At 36.7% G+C, this 19,327-nt stretch overlaps 1 protein-coding gene across 5 annotated transcripts; it reads left to right on the top strand.

The window, feature by feature from the left end:
• Positions 1-573: 573 nt before the first annotated feature.
• On the top strand, positions 574-14,683 carry LOC114541981 (TNF receptor-associated factor 3-like). Of its 5 annotated transcripts, none has more exons than XM_028561770.1 (8): positions 574-743; positions 8,159-8,337; positions 8,847-8,898; positions 8,990-9,088; positions 9,683-9,847; positions 10,362-10,517; positions 12,939-13,641; positions 13,963-14,683. In XM_028561770.1, exons 2-8 carry the CDS (start codon positions 8,189-8,191, stop codon positions 14,205-14,207), a joined length of 1,569 nt encoding a protein of 522 aa, XP_028417571.1. In that variant the 5' UTR covers positions 574-743; positions 8,159-8,188; the 3' UTR covers positions 14,208-14,683. The 5 variants fall into 5 exon arrangements, with proteins under 5 accessions (XP_028417571.1, XP_028417570.1, XP_028417573.1 ...); XM_028561769.1 differs by having other exon boundaries at positions 8,128-8,337; XM_028561772.1 differs by lacking the exon at positions 574-743 and adding an exon at positions 767-949.
• The last annotated feature ends 4,644 nt before the right edge of the window (positions 14,684-19,327 follow it).

Below are 19,327 nucleotides of genomic sequence, written 5' to 3'. Positions count from 1 at the left end.
CCGACATATGAAAATAATATTATTATATCGAATTATGAGTTATGTCTTATGACATATGAAAACCAGCCTTAACTTAAAATATCCGTTTAATGCCCGACACATATTTATCTTATGGCGTAGTACGGAAAAAAATGCTAGTATTTTATTCGGGGGTTTCCCTGGCCTAAATAAATTAATGCATTTCATAGTCATAGAGAATAATACATGAATGCGCGGAAATATGGAATTTATTTCGAGTGTTGAGAATGATATCAAACGAGTGAGGACAGCGAACGAGTGAAGTATCTTTCTCAACACGAGAAATAAATTCCATATTTCCAAGCATCCATGTGTTATTCTGTTTCTTATATAATAAAAAACTGGGTTTTTTGAAAAGTTTTTTATCCCCCTTCCTGATTCCAGATCGGTGGGTCAAACACGGCGATAATCGCACATGCGTTGTTATCATAATAATCGCACATGTGTTATTATCGTGATGTGATATTATTGAAAATGACGGATTCGTCAATAAAACACTGCATATTATATAATAAAACTGAATATTCCATACAGGACGAATCCGGTTAAGAAAAATATGAATGGTAAAGCGATATTGCAATCTATACACTGCAACAAAGTCCAACCAGGCATGGTCATGGGTCACGAGAAATAGTTTCACCCATGCATGGCATGTGACATTTTCTGGCTAAGGCAACTGCTAAATATCTTTGTTTGATAACAGTTTGATTCAGCAGAGAAAGCAGGTTTGTTTGATTTTAACTATAATAATGTAGGCTATCTAGCTCTATTATCTTATTGGCTAATTACTCTACCACTGTTGCATGCATGTGCATGTAATATGTAACTATAAATTTGCTTATTTCAGTGGTTCTTTATACATCTGTCATAGTCAACGACAGGCGGACTATATAAGTGCATGCTACAGATGTAACTGACAAGAGCGGGCGAGGTATATATTATATAATTATATAGAAATTTTTAAATATTCCTACACTAAGTTTCATCCATTGTTGTAATATCTGAGGGGCCTCTTTTGAAAAATCAAACGAGTCAGTCCCTGGCCTCAGCTACTCAATACTTCATCGTCATCATTCATCGCTATAATCTTCAGGAAAACTCGTTAGTAAACAATCAAACGTGTTCCCTACCTGACATTGCAGCAATGCACGATTTATAACTGTATATAAGTTATTGCGTATTAATATACAATCTTTATCTTTGTGAATTGGCCTAAATCTACTCACGCGACTGGTCAAAATCAATCACTTGTCACTTGTTGCCTGGCGACAGATCATGGGAATCGTAATTCATTCGCAATAGCCCATCAAAATCGTGGTTTATTCGCAATAACCCAAGAAAATCATAGTTTTTTCAAAAATAACAGATTGCAACGAAGTTTGGATTTCAATGCAGCAATCAATGAACTCAGATTGTATATTAAAAGTAGAGACTTTATCTTCGTGTTTTGTTTACAAATAAACGTACTTGCTGACCATACAATGAACTTGAAATTTCTCATATTGACATTTTTCGTTCATTGTATGGTCAGCTCGTGCGTTTATTTGTGAACAAAACACTCACAACAGTCCATCGTAATTATCACTACTCTGGTTTTAATAAATGAAAGTAATTACCACACAAAGATTAACTTTCACGACCCATCGTTTCGACACTCCGGTCTAGTGTCTTCATATGTCTTATATACTCTCAAAATTACGACATCTATGAATCAGAGGCCGGTTGTATGACAGCCGGATAGCGCTATCCACCGGATTGTGATTTTCTCACTTGCTTTAAAGTCGCCTGTTTTGGGCTATAACTTTGATTAAATCTTAGTATTCCTAAAGTGAGAATCCTCTTTAATAACTTTTCGTTCCAAAGATCAAATTTTATTGCTTTTCAAGCATTTTTAGAAGCGTTAAAAAATCACTATCCGGTGGATAGCGCTATCCAGCCTTCGTACAACCGGCCCCAGATGTAAATATTCTTTTGGCAAATAACTTCCGTCATCCCTATTTAGGGCACAAAGACTTGCATTAATATGCCAGCTAGACTTCCAAACAACGCCTTTGTCTATAACGATCATTAATGGTAATGACTTTTGAATCGTTCCACCCAATGTTATGGTTATAGTTTGACACACGTGTTCCGCCAAGGCTGATTTTGAACTGTCTAAGTTCGAAACGGCCTTTTGATGTTCTTTTAAACGTGTGCCGAACTGGCGTTTTGTTTGACCCAGATATTCTTTCTCGCAATCACCACATGGTATAGAGTGTACAGCATGAGTTTTCTGTTTAGTCGCTACGCGATCCTTGTGTTTCGCGAAAATATGTGCCAGTGTCTGAAATAATTTTATGGCAACTTTTATACCACAATTATTCAGGATCCTCCTGATTGGTTCTGCAATTCCCTGAATGTATGGAACTACAGTATAACAAAACCTGTTTTTGAGGAATCACCCTCTGAGGAATTGCATCTAGTCAGGACAGGGGATTTTAGACAATCATTTAAAAAGTTTCGTGGATAATTGTTCTCTTTCCGTACACTGAAGACATAATCACGCTCGTTGTCCCTAGTAACGCGATTGGATGTTAACGATTCAGCTTTTTGAAACAAAGTCATTACCAGAAATTTGCGACATGATAATTTGCATTTATACTAATTTGCATTTAACTTTCAGAATAATGGCCTTCAACTTTTACTATTAAATACATATAGTAAATAATACAAAACCTAAAAATGCCGTTACCCTAGACTTTGCCTACTGTTTCCCGACCTCTGGGTCAATAGAACAGCCGTTTCCCAACGTTTTAATGATCAAATTACTTACCTTAGGTATTTCTACGTTCGGCCAACTGATTGTGAACAAATGTGTATATAATATAGCCTTCGTATTGTTCAAGTTCCTGATAAGACTGATAATATTTTTAAAGTGATTGCAGTGAAAATCCGAGCCGTACAGAAAAGTTTATACGCAAATACGAAAGACAATATCTTTTTTTGGTATATTACACGTCAATTTATCAACTACCTGAATAGAGATATTCGAATCAATGTGAGCGATTTTATAAGTTCGTTGACAGAACACGGATAAAACTTTGAGCAATGTCACCAAAACGTCTCTTAACAGCTGCTCTACCCATCTAGACGTCGGAAAACAGTAGGCAAGGTCTAGGGCAACGGCATTTTTAAGTTTTGTATATTTACTATATGTATTTTATAGTAAAGTTGAAGGCCATTATGCTGAAAGTTAAATGCAAATTAGTATACATGCAAATTATCATGTCGCAAATTTCTGGTAATGTTTTTGCAACAGACTTTTTATGACTTTTTGGATGGTGTGAGTAGAAGGATAGATATATTTGTCTGTATGTGTAGGTTTACGGTAAACATCAGTCTCTAATTGTCCTTCGATATTTCTATGAACATAAGTATCTAAAAAAGCCAAATTTCCCTCACTCTCGCGCTCTACAGTGAATTGAATTGTTGGCTCAATCGAATTCAAATGTTTCAGCAAATTATCGATCTCATAGTTGTTAACCGCAGAGGCCACATCGTCAACATATCGTTTCCAAAACAAAGGTTTAACCGGACTAGAGGCTAAAGCTCTTTGCTCGACATCTTCCATTACTATAGGCTAGCAATTACTGCCGAGACCGGGGATCCCATCGCTGTCCCAAAAACTTGCTGGTAATAGTTGCCTTCGAAAGTAAAATAAGACTCACAACATGCAGTCTCTAACCTTTAGTATTAAATATCACGCGATTATATTATTTAACGTATATATATTTGGTCAGTGAGGTGATATCAGTTTCATCACCCGAGTGACAAACTGATACTTACCTTGGGGGGCGATAAACACGATATAATCATGCGATAGCCTAGGACTTGTTACCGTAGCAACAGTCTCTGAACCTTATTGGTTAATGTTAAGGAAAGGGCGGGAATTAAGAGTTGTTGTTATTTGACATTGACTCAAGTAGGAACCCTTAATCACTTATACAGTTATACTCGCGTGTTTTTTTCTTTTATTGATAGGTAAATAATATTATAAACCGTCGATCGTCCGTTTATTCTTCGAAAGAACCTTTGGTACAAGTTCTCGGTTGTTTACAGCAATCACAACGCAAGTTCCGGATTAATATTCATAACATCACTTAACAATCGAGACTTTCCGCCAAAATTTGCTCTAAAATATCATACTGAAATCACTCATGTAATCGTTTGCTAATTTTGGCCCGGCGAACAGCCCCAGACCGGCCATGTAACGGTCCATGCATAAGAAATAATTTTTGAGGTCAGTTTCGTTTATTTAAAATTCTAGGAAAATCTCAACTTAATTCCTGGTAAATGCATAGCTAAGTTCGGTTTTCTTTTCAAAACGATTGACGATTTCTCGCTAGTAGCAATTAGGGACGGCGAAACTTTACATATACACAGGTTTGTTCCATTTTTAAATGTCATGCGTTTGTATTTTGCGCCGGTATATATATTACATTTTATTACTATTATTTAGGGGACTAGGCATGTATGTACTGAAGTAATTGTAATTTGGCTTGTTGAGTCATAGATGAAAGCTATAAATATAACTATAGATGATTGTTCTAAACTTGTATTAAATTAAGGAAGATCCGGCGATACACTCATGCACTATTATATGTATGCTATCCAACTTGCATGCTATGTTGAAACGATTGCGAATTGATATGGTAACCAGAGTCGATTTACAGTCAGAGTAAGTCAGAGTCATATAGTATAGCCATACGATTTCTCATGTTATATATTGTAATACGATTTTCTCATATTAGCTACACTGTTGAATACTACCATATGCCTATGTCAGGCTGAAATTGCCGTCTTTTTAAAAGACAAAAATTATTTGCAATATAATTTAGCCGCAAGAGTTGTACACAAGCACGCACTAAATAATCGTGTCGCGTTATGGGGAATTCCCCCCTTAATACCCATGCTGACCCATATCCCATAATTCCCATACTGATAGCGTATGGTATACTTATGAAGATTTAGTCAACAATTTATTCATTACAGTCTAATTTAGTAACATATTGTTTTCAGAAAAACTACTTTAGAGTAAATTTTACAATGAATGTCAGAATCCAGCAAGATCTAAAGCGCGCGCTGATGTAATGGAAAGAATTCTTTAATACCCAGAGTTTTCATATGCAGATTGTCAATACACTTATTTCCATAGGTTAACAAAAGGGATAAAAATTATAGTGTCATTTGACTATATAGTCTATATATAGTCAGTTAGTCGTACTACGAAGGTTCCTAACACTATAATTATAGCAAATGTCTTATTGTCACGCTTCGACATCTTCGTTTGCCTTTAAAGATCAATTTTCAGCAGCCAGTGCTTTCAGCTGCAAATTAGAGTTTTGGTACATTTATTCAGATCTTAGATCTTAGAATTCTGGAGGTTTTTAAATAGTCTTAATTTCGAATGGAATCATACACAGCTCATTTCAAGCCAGGAAGAGTTGAAAAATATTAGTCATCTATCGGTCCTCCGGAAGGAGTCGAACCTACGGTTTTGTGATACTGCGGTGTCCCAGGAAATTTACCCCCCCCCCAAAATTTGGCCCTCCCAGGCCCTATTTCCTAGAAAATTTGGCCCCCCTGGGGGTCATATTTCCTTGGAAATCTGGCCCACCTTTCGGAAATCAGTTTGGCCCCCTCGAAAACATATACTTGATAGTTTATTGCCATGAGTTCGAGGATCGCGAAGCTTCTTCTAAAAGCAAGGTCGTAAATGTTTGTTTGTATTCATACTTAGTTTGCTTCATTTATTTGTGTAAAAGCTTTTCATCTCGGCGAAGAGCTAAGACGAAAATTTGTTAATGCGCATGTGGCTAATTCCTATTATTTTAATTATTCATGTCTTTAGAAATTTATTGTTTTTATAGTCAGTGGACACTAAAATATTAGCATAACGGGCAAATCGACAGGCTGGCTACGCTCCTGTGAGCTACATAGGTATGTTTAGAGGCTAGTTTCCACTCCTTTGGATCTCCATTGGATCGGAACGGACAGGAAAATTTCCTTTGTCGGTGGGTTCTCAGGAGGCGTTTATACAAAGGAAACTTTCTTTTCCTGTCCGATCCAAAAGAGAATTTTCCTAAGTGGAAACTAGCCTAATGCCGGGAATAGGCGAGGGTAAATCGATTATGATTTTTGCCACTTCACTCGATGCAGGTAAATTCTAGAGGTTTAAAATGGTCTTAATTGCGAGTGGAATTATACACACTTAAAATTCAAGCCAGGAACAGTTGATGGGGAAAAAAGTGAGTTAAAACTATACGTCCTCCGGCTGGAACCGATTTTACGCTTTTGCGACGCCGGTACAACGCTCTTTCCACTGAGCTACAGAGGTAGCTGACAAGAGCAAGCGTGGTTATAATGTGTATATGATGGTAATGCAGGGAATAGGTGAGGGTAAATCAGTTATGAATTTTGGCACTTTAATCGATGCAGGTTAATTCTAAAGGTACAAAGAGTCTTAATTTTGAGTGCAATTATACACACTTTAATTTCCTCCGACAGGAACCGAACCTACGCTTTTGCGATGGCGGTGTAATGCCACACGAACCACGCTTGCTATTGCCACTGAGCTACAGAGGTAGCTGAGAAGAGCAAGCGTGGTTAGTGTGTATTTCAAGGTGGTAATGCCGAAAATAGGTGAGGGTAAATGAGCTGAGCTGAGTCCAAAAGAGTCTGAAACGAAACTCCTCTTTGTGGTATGGTATTAGTAATTCAGCTGAAAAAAGTTGTTAGGGTGAAATAATCAGTTATTTATTATATGAACATGAGTGTTATATAGAGTTTTACACCACCGAGAAAATTTGTATTCAAACACACGTAAAAATACGATATTTTTACGTCATAAAGATATAATTTTCGCAAGCCAATCAAAAACCGCGTAGGAAATACGTTTGACCAATCAAAAAATGTTTCTAGCTCACAGTTTCCGTTCGTTTTTTATTTCATACCATACTTATATACACCTTCAAGAGACTATAACTATATAAGCGCATTTTACTTAACATTGTTATTTTAAATGTGTGCCCATCAGTAATATACGTATTTGGTTTTGAGTTACTATTAGAATTGTCGTTTGCTTTTAATTTGTTAATATAATAAACAGAATATTACACGGTTGTTTCGAAATATGGATTTATTTCCGCGTAACCGTATAGTATTCTCTATTTATTATAATATTATGGACAGGGTATTTTACTGAAAACTAAAACACCCATACGCCACTACATCCGGGACACGGGGCGCGTACGTCGCGCTTAGGAAATTTTCCCGAGCAATGTAGTTAATAGTGCTATACTCTACTATAAAAATGTAAGTACGCTATAGAGGCTGACCCCTGTGCAAAAAAACATTAAAAAACGTTAAAAACATAAACAAAGTAGTTAATAGTGCTATACTCTACTGTATAAATGTTATAAGTACGCTAGAGGATGACCCCTGAGCAAAAAGAGTGGTTCCTGTGTTTAAATATTAATATAGAATTATATTCCAATCAGCAAGTTTGTTAACATTTTCAATAACTCGGTCAGAATGCATGAATTTTGACTACTTCCGGTAAAAAGGTACATTATTTACCATTTTATAAGAAGTATTATAAATTTAGGCATTTTGATTGACTTTGCCTAAAAAATGTAAGCAAATATGCTGATTAGTTTAAAACGAATTCCCCCTTTATTAATACCATTACAGTTGACTAATATTCTTGGTTGCGACATCACTATTCCGGATGCCTCATATCTATCTTTAGCAAAGAACAATTACCTGAACTTAAATGGTATATACCTTCAGGTTTATATGTTAGTAGATCAACAATTAGCCATTTCCCAATCAGGCAGGGTACTGGTCTAGTCGCGAATCGCAAAGCATCTATGATTTGTGCGACAAATGATTACAAATATTACAAATGATTATTTCCTGCCCCTCCAAACAGTCCATAGATGCTCTGCGGTTCGCGACCAGTCTGCTAAGACTCCACTCCATTTGAGGGCTTTGTAAACCAGTAAAGCAAGCTTATAGTTAACTAGCTGGTTCATATCTTTATCCAACTTCTTTTCTACTCCTCTATAGCCATCTGACTCATCTATAACTTTTTCGCCAGATAAAGAGGATATTATTCGCATTGTTCAACATGCCGGGAACAAAGATAACGGACGAAGATCGCAAGACAATAAGCATGAAATTCATCTGCGCAATTTGTCACCTCCTGTTAGTTAATCCCATGCAAACGAACTGTGGTCACTTGATATGTCTATCATGCCTGGAAGCTTTGCTTGGCGGGTATGATAATACATGCAGACCTATTTAGCTAACACGTGTTACGTCGTCGATATCCTGGAATAAACCTTTTTGACCATTAAGTTCATTGTTCCCAACATAGAAACGCCCTACATAAAATGGACTTATTTAGATAAGATATATTCAGATACCTCAAATAACTAAGGAATTGTTACTTTGGCTCCAGTCTATAGACGGAAAGCAATGACTGAATAATGACTGAAGTATCAATACTGCAAAGGTACACGCAAGAGTTGTTCACTCTCGTAGATACTTTCAATGCCGGTTTAGGCACCTAAAATTTTCGGAATTTACCCGAATGTCATCAAGCGCACGGGAGCTCAAATTTTTTGGTCGTAATATTGTAACATCACTTTGTCAATATAATAAAATTCTCGTGTTTAAAATATCACGCTAATTTGGGCTGTCTATGTATAAACGGCGTTATTCGCTTGAAAAATTGTCTATTGTCGACATCGCGAATTTATAGCAAAAAAAATTTTTATTCCTAGGAGTTCCACTCCGAGATGTCCCGAAGATGGCGAAGAGTTGAGCAGGGATAAAGTGAGTTGTGTATTAACTTTGAATTTGCATTTTCAGACATCGGGACTGTAGCCGACATTGTGATATTGAAAGGTGATTTTAAATCTTTCAGGTTTTCCCCGATGCTTTCACTAAGCGTGAGCTCAAATTGCTTAAAATTCATTGTACCAATTCTGGTTGTACATGGTTTTCTGCGTACGGAGAGCTGGAGGTGAGTGTGTTAGTGATGGAAAAAGAAAGGGACGGGACGAGAAAAGTGGGCTTGATAATCTTCATATCATGTAAAAACCGAGATCAAGATATTCGCTCGCAGTGTTTTGTGCCACATTCTCCCTGTTTGGGACGTTGATGTCTTCGTCATTGGTGTGACGTCATAATTGGGATACGACTTTAATGTGTCATCATGACGTAATAGTGTGCATAAAACCACGTTGTGACGTGACACATCGGACGTGACGATTTCACAATCATAGGGTTATTCGCAAATCAAACTCTGTAAATTCTTCGAAAGAATAATAAAAGTAGACATTTCGAAAAGGAGCTAAAGGCCTGTTATGAAGCACACGAAAAGGACAAACTTATCATTAATTTTGTTCATTTCTAAATTTTGATTGAAGAAACGATTTTTCTAGCTTGTAGCAGGTCCTGCAAAAAAATTAAAATAAACATTATTTTAAAATTCAGTCTCATTTCCGTGCGCCTCGCCACAGGCCTCTTGGCCATTCTTGAATATGTCTATACTGAGTATCAGACAACGTACGTAGATCTATAGGTTCTCTACGGCAACCTATTTCTAAATGTTTAGGCACATTTTCGGGTCTGTGAACATACTTCGATAAGTTGTGCCCACCCTCAATGCAAGACCCAGTTCAAACGTGTGCATCTTGGAGAACATTTGAAGAGCGAATGTGAATATCGGAACGTTAAATGCAAGTATTGTCAGAAAGACGTGGAATTTGCCTCGATACAAGTAAGCAGAAAAGATGCTTTCAAACACGAAAATTCAATGTTTACTCTAAAAGCAATGTAAGGTCTGTTCAAAAGATCAAATTTTGTTGCATCAATAATTACATTGTCTGATTCTTGTTTTAAACTCTGTTGATTTGCATTGTCCACAGAATGCTCAGAACTCATTGCGTAATAGACTTAATTTAAATTCGCCTTTAGACTCCAAATTTTCCTTTTCCGGTATTTTTGTAATTAGGCAGTAATGCTAAATACGCTGGAGGATAACTATTGATTAAAAAGGGTGGCTCCTGTGTTTAAATCATAGACAAAAGAAGTTGATCGATTGAAAAAAACTTGCCCAGAATAAGGAAAGTTGCAAAGAAGAATTAAAAGTTTCTCCAAAGTAACCGCGCTTCTTGCGAACATCCCTAATTGTGTATGGGAAGTAAATAGCCAGTGCAATATTGCTGATCTAATTGGCTTTCAACAAATTGATCGTGTGAACTGACCTTTACGTTTTCTTGCGTTTGCTTTAGAATCATATTCGAACGAGCTGTGAAGGTACTCCCGTAACTTGCAAATACTGTAAGCAAAAAGTCTTACGAAGAGATACTGAAGACCACGAACTATTGATTTGTGAAGAAATCCCGGTAGACTGCGTTTTCCAGCCTGTGGGATGTAATCATAGTAAGGTAATGTAAATTTTTTGCAGACCCTTGCAACACGGTTTTATATAAAAGGGTAGTTAATTTATACCTTTTTGTTAGTGGCGTAACTGGCCAATCAGTACCGTTTATTTTGGAGATAACTTCTCAGATGGTATATGGCTAAAGAATTTATAAAACTGCACTTTGGCAAGTTGATAGCAGAGAACTGCTGTTAGCTATCTAGCCGGACGTGTAGCTACATTTTTTATATAATATTTATAAGAAATAGAAAATATTTTCTGTGTTTCTATATACAGTTTGGGAGAAAGAAAACTAATTTATAATACTTTTCTTGTAATACTTTACTTAGTTACATCTTGTTTATAACTTATTACAGTTACAGCTAGTTACATTGCTAGAAGCATAGTATTTTTTTGACTAAGTTAATTTTTGTACTTTTGCAGTTTTACTATATGTATTCTATAGACAGGGTTGAAAGCCATTTTGTCAAGAGTTAGATCCAAACTAGTAGATCCTACACATGCGACATAATGTCGCAAATTTCTGGTCATGGTTTTTGGTTTAAATCCATATATATCATAAAATATCTTAATCGTTCGCGGAAGACTGATCAGCCTCTTATTAATGAAGAATATGCCTAAAATTCAGAAAAAATATAAATAAATAAATATGTATGCCTACTTTAATGAATCACAAATTTTCATCACAAAGCTATATTTTCACCTTTTTAAAAAAGGTTAGGTCAGTTGTCCAGCTTTCTTTTGATTGTAGGTAAAGAAAAGCTCTAGCACTGATCTTTTTATCGCTTAGTATTGATTTATATATTAATAATGAATGTTTATGAGTGCATTGGTAAGGATATCTTTATGGGGTGAAAGATGGAATTTTTCAATGGAACATTCCATCTTTCACCGAATGAAAATATTTTTACCATTGCACGATTGTTTTATATGACACCAGAAAAGATCAACTTAATTAAGTCGATTAAGTAAATTAAGTAATTATAAACATATTGGAAATGATGCATATTATAAACACAATTAGAACTTAGTGGAATTTAGCGAGAGCAACCATGCTATGGAAAAACTTTTTGCCAGCTAGACCGTGCGAATTGTTTTTTTCCATTGCACAGTCAGAAAAATGGAAATTTTTATATAATGCAACGTGATCAAGAGCAACCAATTAAAAGACATGATATTAATGATGTGTTTTTTAAAATCGGTTATCGATCGACTTCTTTGACCATGCAGTTGTTTAGGTTCTTACTCGGTAAGCTGATCCCTCACTTTATATTGTTGGTGCGTGCTAAGTGGTTTGTTTCCTCCTGGAGAATGTCCAGGCCTAACCCTACTGGTTTCATCACTTGAGTATAGACTTTAACAAATACTATCTCTGCAGATTTAAACCTGAAAAGAAAAGTGTGGATGTATTGATAGGCAGTTGAAATCTATCTATTTTTTTGGCTACAGATAAATATAGCAGCATATATAGAAGCATTCTTATTCTTGTACTCAATATTGGAAGATGTATACTTAGGTGCATCTGCGAGGGAGGAAATACTATGACATTTTCTCCTTTTTAATTCATGATCTTATGGAGGTGTTTGACAGCGATAAAAATGGAACTCCATCGTGTCGCATTTGGCTTGATCAGATTCAATCTACATTTTTTGTTTAACCATATCTGCAAGTTGTAGGGATCAGGAGATCATATTCCAGAGTACGCAGGTACCTCTGCTAAGTCGTTTGTAGCTTCATCTTCTGCTTTTTCTGCGTCAATAGCTGATATATTAAGTAAGGGTTAAGTGTATGGGCAACACAACGGTGATGTAGTGAAAGTTGGTACTCCAAACACTTGGTTATTTTTTATCATAAGAAATCTTCAAACTGTCACTTCTCATCCTTATCTCATCATTATTTTCTTGCTACTCTTCAAAATTTAGAGGGGCAGCAAAAACAAACTATTCTTCACTTTTACTCTGCACTAATCTACCCACATCTACTATACTTTTTTGCACTCTGGGGAAATGTAAACAAAGAATTATTACTAAAACTGCATAAACGAGCTGCAAGATTTCCAATTGCTAATTCTTGAATGGCCGAAGTACCCTCAAAATCACTTTTCTGCTAACTTAACTGGATACTAGTGCTATCTTCAATTTGATCAAAATAAGAAAAATTCTTATGGTTTTCAATACAGTTACAGTTACAGTTGCAGTTACAGTTACTAAAAAATATAACAATTATTTTTTATATTTTAACGAGTTATTTATTTATTTACTGCACCGGTTATCGCTAAATCTCTTGGTTGTCATTCAGCGCCAGGATATTTTTTATTCAAGTTATTGTCAATGCTTTCTGCTCTTTTTTAGCTTATGGTTTTTGAGGATGGTAGAATACGCCCGGAAGGCTGTGCAAAATACAAATATTTTTATTTTACATGTAGACGTTAAAGCGAGGAAAGTTAGAGGAACATATGAACAAGGGATTGCCTGATCATGTCCGTCTACTATTGCAACATGTGCTCGCTGCTGTTTCTCAACTGAAAGACTACGTTCCCCGGCCAGAGTTTACAAGGATCATACAGAAATTACGTGAAGATCTTCAGCAGGTCTGCTCTGGTGTTGCCGAAAAATTTTCAATGGTTGAAGAAAAGTTTAATGGACTAAATAGGAGGGTTGATGGTTTGGAGCAGAGTCCTGGCAGCAACACAAGGGTGGAAAGTGAACTGCATGGGCTTGTGAATAAAATTGGAGATATTTCTACTGAAAGCAGCCGTTGTCATGAAAGCAGCGTGGTGTTGGAAAGAGGATTCAGAGAGACTGACGCGAAAATTCAACGCTTTCTTAGTCGGATGGACCAAGTTGACGAGTGTCTGGCTCTAAACACAGTTAAGATAACCGACTTAGAATGCCAAGGAACGGCGCAGGCACAGCATCCTATACATAGTTATAATGGTACCCTGTTATGGAAAATTGACGGCTTCCAGAGGAAGCGACAGGATGCTATTACGGGTAAAAAAACGGCCTTGTATAGTGAACATTTCTATAGCGCTCAATATGGGTATAGAATGTGCGCTAAGATTTATATGAATGGTGATGGATTCGGAAAAGGAACACATCTTTCTTTGTTTTTCGTTGTAGTGAAAGGTGAGTATAACGCATTGAGTATAACATAAGTGCATGCATGGTAATACACGGTTAGGAAAGTACGCGAATTCACTGAGTATATTGCGTAAATCTCTTGGGGAATCTTGAAAAAAATACAAAGGGTGCTGGAGCTAGGTATATAGCTTAGGTTGGCGGGAGCAATGTTTTTACCCGTACACGGAGGGCAACTGCAGCCGCCGAGGACACCCCTATAGGCCAGTCTCTCCTGAAAAGCCCAGCTGCCAGCAGTTCCCAAAACTTATTAAGTCAATTCTTTTATTGCAAATATGGTTTTTCATGAGTTTTCCTGTTTGTATTAAGGTGATTACGATGCATTACAAGCCTGGCCATTTAGGAAAAAGATTACCATGATGCTCCTGGATCAAGGTAGTGGGGATCACATGGTCGACGCATTTCATTCTGATCCGACGAGTTCGTCTTTCCAACGACCGAAGTCAGAGATGAATATAGCGTCCGGCTCACCGTTGTTTATGCCGTTGGATAATATGAGTAATCGACAATTTGTGAAAGACGACGTCATGTTCATTAAGATAATCGTAGACTGAAGTCCATTTAATATTTAAAACTTTTTTTTCATTTCATGTAAGAGAAAATATTGAAAACCCAAATCTATTAATTCATTTAGGCTTCTTAGAATGTCATAATCTGTCTCAATGACAGAGTTGCAAAAAAGCTGCGGGTACGCGGGTGCCACCCGGAGGAAGGTTTGCTTTGAATGAAGTTTGTGAGGAAGGTTCAAAGTTGAACACTCCAATTGATCACATGCATGTACCAAAAAACCCAAATATTTCGTTATGCTGGTTACCACTTGACTCAGTGACGTAACGTAATTTTGAGGAAGGTTTTCAAAACTTGAAATGCTACCGGAGGAAGGTTGAACTCTTTTTGCAACTCTGCTCAATGACACACGACGATGCGGCCTTTGCAGTTGCCTCACATAAATAGATACTTACAAGGGAATTGAATCACTAGTACAACTATAGTAATAATAACACACAGTAATAAAGTATACCATAAATGAGATTGTCTAATTAGCGCGAGTGGTGAAAAATAGGCGCGTCTCGGCCAAAAAAGAAGCGACTCAGTCACAACAGTCTTTCGTACCACCATGCATCGTTCATGCTTACTGTCTGTAAAAACAATTAATTGCAAAAGAAATTAATGTCGAAAATGAAAACGTGAACATAATTTTGAATAGAGAACATAAATCTCTATTACAGTGTCTAATAAGTCACTATTATATTGTGACCCACCATGACAATTTGCATCGCAACTCGCATACCTTAAAGGAAAATGGCAATATATTTTTATTCAATTTTAACATAAAATTTACCCAGAAAATTATTAAGAAATACAAAAAGTTTGATCTTTAAACATTTACATCCTCGCAAGATAACGATTGTTTGGATCCAAATATTGCGCTTCGCCCGCCATCTTGGATGATATCTCGTACTAATAAGTGTTCTCGAGAAATTTGTTTCTGACGTCACAACCTGGGTTGTCGTCTTCCCGCAATACGATTTCAACATGGAAGCAACGAAAGCTTCAAAAAAATTGAGGAAATAAATACAAGTTTCGACACTCCTTAACCCGCACCAGGTGCCAGCATGCCAAAAAACTTGACCTTCGCTTTTCAATATTTACGATTAAATTGATATCATACGAGATGTGACCAGGATGCAATGCATTTTTAATCATGTATGCTTCTTTTAGAACACAGTTCATCAGTGAGATCAGAAAACAAACTATATATAACTCAGTATGGTTTCGGTCGTTTTACATATGATAAATTTATTCAAATAATTATTTTACTTATAACTATCCTGCATTATTTGTGTTGGAAGCGATTTGATTGCTTAAACGTTTTTCTTTTAAACTGTGCCCAATCCAGGGTCTGAAGGTGGTCACAATTTTATCATTTTAAACAGATATAATCTTATAAAGCCAAAAATTCGTGACCCAGTGCAGGTGAACTATACGTCTAGTTGCCAATTTTTCCAAAATATAATCAGTATAGTGCAGCTACAATCCTGGTCAAAACATTGACGACACTCTGTGTTAATTGACACTACAGTCAGCAGTCGCGGGCTTTATTTCAAAATTCTCCCCCTTTCCCCCAAATCAATGTTGAGTGATGTGTCATAACTCATTCAAGCATTTAGCATAGATTCAACATTGATTAGGGGGTCGAGGAGGGGGGGACGAAACAGAAATATTAATATTTTGTGTAAAAAAGTACAAATAATTCAGAGTGTAGTCGATGGTTTTGGCCAGGACAGATCAGGACAAAATAACTTAATAGCGGAATCTTGTAATTAACAGAACATAACTGGACTAAATAATCAGGCTGGCTCGCCACTGCATGCATGCATGTATGTCATAAATTACGCAAAAGATATTCAGATTTTTCTACCCTGTATATGCCACTAGCTAACTACCCAGCCAATTTTAAAATGATGCATGAAAAGGCTACAAATGTCATTTGTGAAGATTTAGAGACTCAAAAATTCATTATTACATGTGATTCAAAATTCTTGTTTATGACTTGAAATGTAACCCAAATCTCTATTTATCCACAAATAGCCTGCAAATAGCGAGAAATGCCAGATGCCTCATGTACGTTGACATGCATGATCCTAATAACGTGAAATGGGAAAGTTGGCTGAAAGAGAAACACTAAGAATTGCGGTCTCCTGGGGCCGGTTGTTCGAAAGGCGTTTATAGCTTAAACAGTGGATAAGCCAAAGTTTCTCATACATCTTGTGCATGACTGAAACTACATAATTGTGTATTAAATATGTTCTTTCATTGAAATTAAACTATTTACACCGAAATATTTCGGCTCAGTTGTTCTAATTTTGTTTTCCACTTTGAACTTATCCACCGTTTAGGCTAGGCGGCGTACGAACAACCGGCCCCTGGAGTCAGTTGTATAAAAGGATACTAGTTAACTCTTAACAGTTTACTGTAGTTAAGACAGAATTGACCAATCAGAGTCGTTAAAGAGTTTTATACAGCCGGCTCCTGCCTGTGACACATTTGCTCGTGAGTAACACGTAAAGCGTCAATCTATTTACACAGACCTATCCCCCGCAGGAATAGACGACCTTATCATAACACACTATCTATTATTGTCTAGACACGCTCGCGCAGAAAGAGGTCGGCACAACCTCATGCATCGCATCTTCGTTTATGGAACCTTTCACGAATTAATACTTAATTAATATCCTATCCGTGATAAAACAAATTAACGACAATTTAAGAAATACTGATGAGTAATACTTTATTTAATCCTGCATGTGTCCAGACAGTGATTAAATTCTGTTGCCAGTCAAAATGCTAACGCAGACATATATGCACCACGAAACGCCATAATAATAGTTATCAAATATTCTAAAGGCCCCCATTAATTGAATATATTCTATACCTCAATTGATTTCTCGGGTTGGGCACGCAGAATAATTTATACATAATTGAAAATAATTACAGCGCTAATCATAAAAACCGTGTCATTTCAAAAGGGTATGGAACAAAATGAAATTCGTGTTAAGAATAATTTATGTATTCAGTTTATCGGCAGTTTATGTGTACATCACATGACACCGCGGAAATTGGTAGACTTAGCCGTAATTCTCAATACTTAGACTTTAAATTCGGCAAGCTAAAAGATTTATAAATATTCAACAAAATATCTCTTGCACAAAAGATTTGAAGCTTGCACACGGCAAAAACAAATCATCTGAAAATGTCTGAAAATGTCTCAAAATGGCCATTTTACGGTGGCAGATGCATACGAAGAGCCTTCAAAAGTTTCCAAAACCGATATTGGAAGAAAAATTGAACTTGTTTTCAACTTATTTGATAGTATTTTCTTTGACAGCAGTTTCTGAATACTAGGATTCAAATGTGAGCAACTGATGAGATATTTGACTTCCAACACCAATTTCTGCGGTGTCACATCACATCCAGTGCTATCGAATATGAAAACGAATCAATTATTGTAACCATACTATGGTAATAAATATACATTGCACGCGCTTTTGTTAAAATTCATTGCATACACTCATTTTGCTCTATTATTAATTTTGCACCCTGTTTTTAAACCCTATATTTAATATTTAACCACTGTCCTTTTAAAAACACGTGATAGTTGAATGCGTTCAAGCTGTTTGTGACGGTTAACCATTTATGAGAGGAGTGCGCGTCTTCATCAGATATATACGGTTCTCAGCATGATCTATTCATCAACTATTTATATAAAGTTAAACTAAAGTCCAAGGGCCGGAGGTATAAAACTCGTAACTACATTTTGAGTAGTTAAATCGTAGTTAACTAGAAACTATACGATTGTGATTGGCTAATTCTGCCATTAACCAAGTTAAAAGTGAAATACCTTCTTATATACAACCGGCTCCAGAACGTTAACCGTACGTATACGGGCGGTGCGCCGGCTAAAGAGTTAAACCTAACTGAGAGGTAAATCGACACGTCTGCCAAAATTTTAAAAATCGACGTTGTCATATATGGAGACTAACGAAACTTATCCTATACTAAGTGTATAGCTGCGACTGTCGAACATGACATCGGGACGCATGATACGATCAACATGAATGTGCATGTATGTATGTGCCATACTTTTCTACGGTGCCACCGATCTTCTTAAAACATGCAACGCCTGCACCCTCAGTTCCCTTTTCATCCAAAAAAATATGACAGAATTCACGCTTGAATTCAACATTATTAACGTCATCGACCACGTCTGATGTAAAATGTAGTTGAAGCCGCGTATCTTGAAAAAGCCCCCAAGTGCTAACGGAAGGAAACATACAACGAAACACATTAGCACGAGAAAGCACGTTTTCGCTTGCTTTATTTCGCCGAGAAATCTTTCTTTTCTGCTCGCGTCTTCCTCCCTGAAACCGCTATTTCGCACCTTATCGGAGCGCGCTATTTTCAAGACGACAATATAGATCCTGGTATAAACGAAAGTGTTCAGGATGAAAAAAATTAATATCAAAATAACAGAGAAGTTTGTGATGACCTTTCTAATTTGCAGTGAGATGCCAACCAGCGAAATAATGAAGAAGCTACCGAAGCATTCGTAAAACAGAATCCTTTTTTTAGTAACTTGTTTGCTGTATGCATACGGGTGCAAGACACCGGCATACCGTTCCATTGTCATAGCAGACAGCGTTAGTATTGATACTCCGCTCGGAATGAAAAATGCTTGCGCGACGACAAAGCTTACGGTGCAGTTCAAAAACCCAACAATCGGAGAGACATTGTAGAAGATAAATATTGGAATGCCAATAGCACCGACCGTCAGGTCGACCAGAGATTGGATAACAACGAGATAGTAGCACGGTTTGTTTTTTAGCCGAGATGATTTCATAATCGCGGTTAAAGAGACGCTGTTCAGTGCTATAGTTGGAATTATTAAAACACTGTTGATCGCAATAACCATAACATGACTGACCAGATAAAAGTCAGACGGAAATTGCACGACGATTTTGTTCGCCCTTCCAAACGCGGTCATACAATTTTCAATAAAAACAACATTCTGTGTAGAATTGTTCATTATATCTTCAGCTTGCTTCCACTACACAGAGATTGTTGCGTTTGCTGCGATTTCCAAAGTCGACTTCAACTTATCAGTGGAAATTCA

Source organism: Dendronephthya gigantea, unplaced genomic scaffold (assembly GCF_004324835.1).
Source record: "Dendronephthya gigantea isolate DGI-Jeju-01 unplaced genomic scaffold, DenGig_1.0 000327F, whole genome shotgun sequence".
Lineage (NCBI taxonomy): Eukaryota > Metazoa > Cnidaria > Anthozoa > Malacalcyonacea > Nephtheidae > Dendronephthya > Dendronephthya gigantea.
Note: the sequence above shows the minus strand (reverse complement) of the source record. Positions and strands in the feature narration are given on the sequence as shown.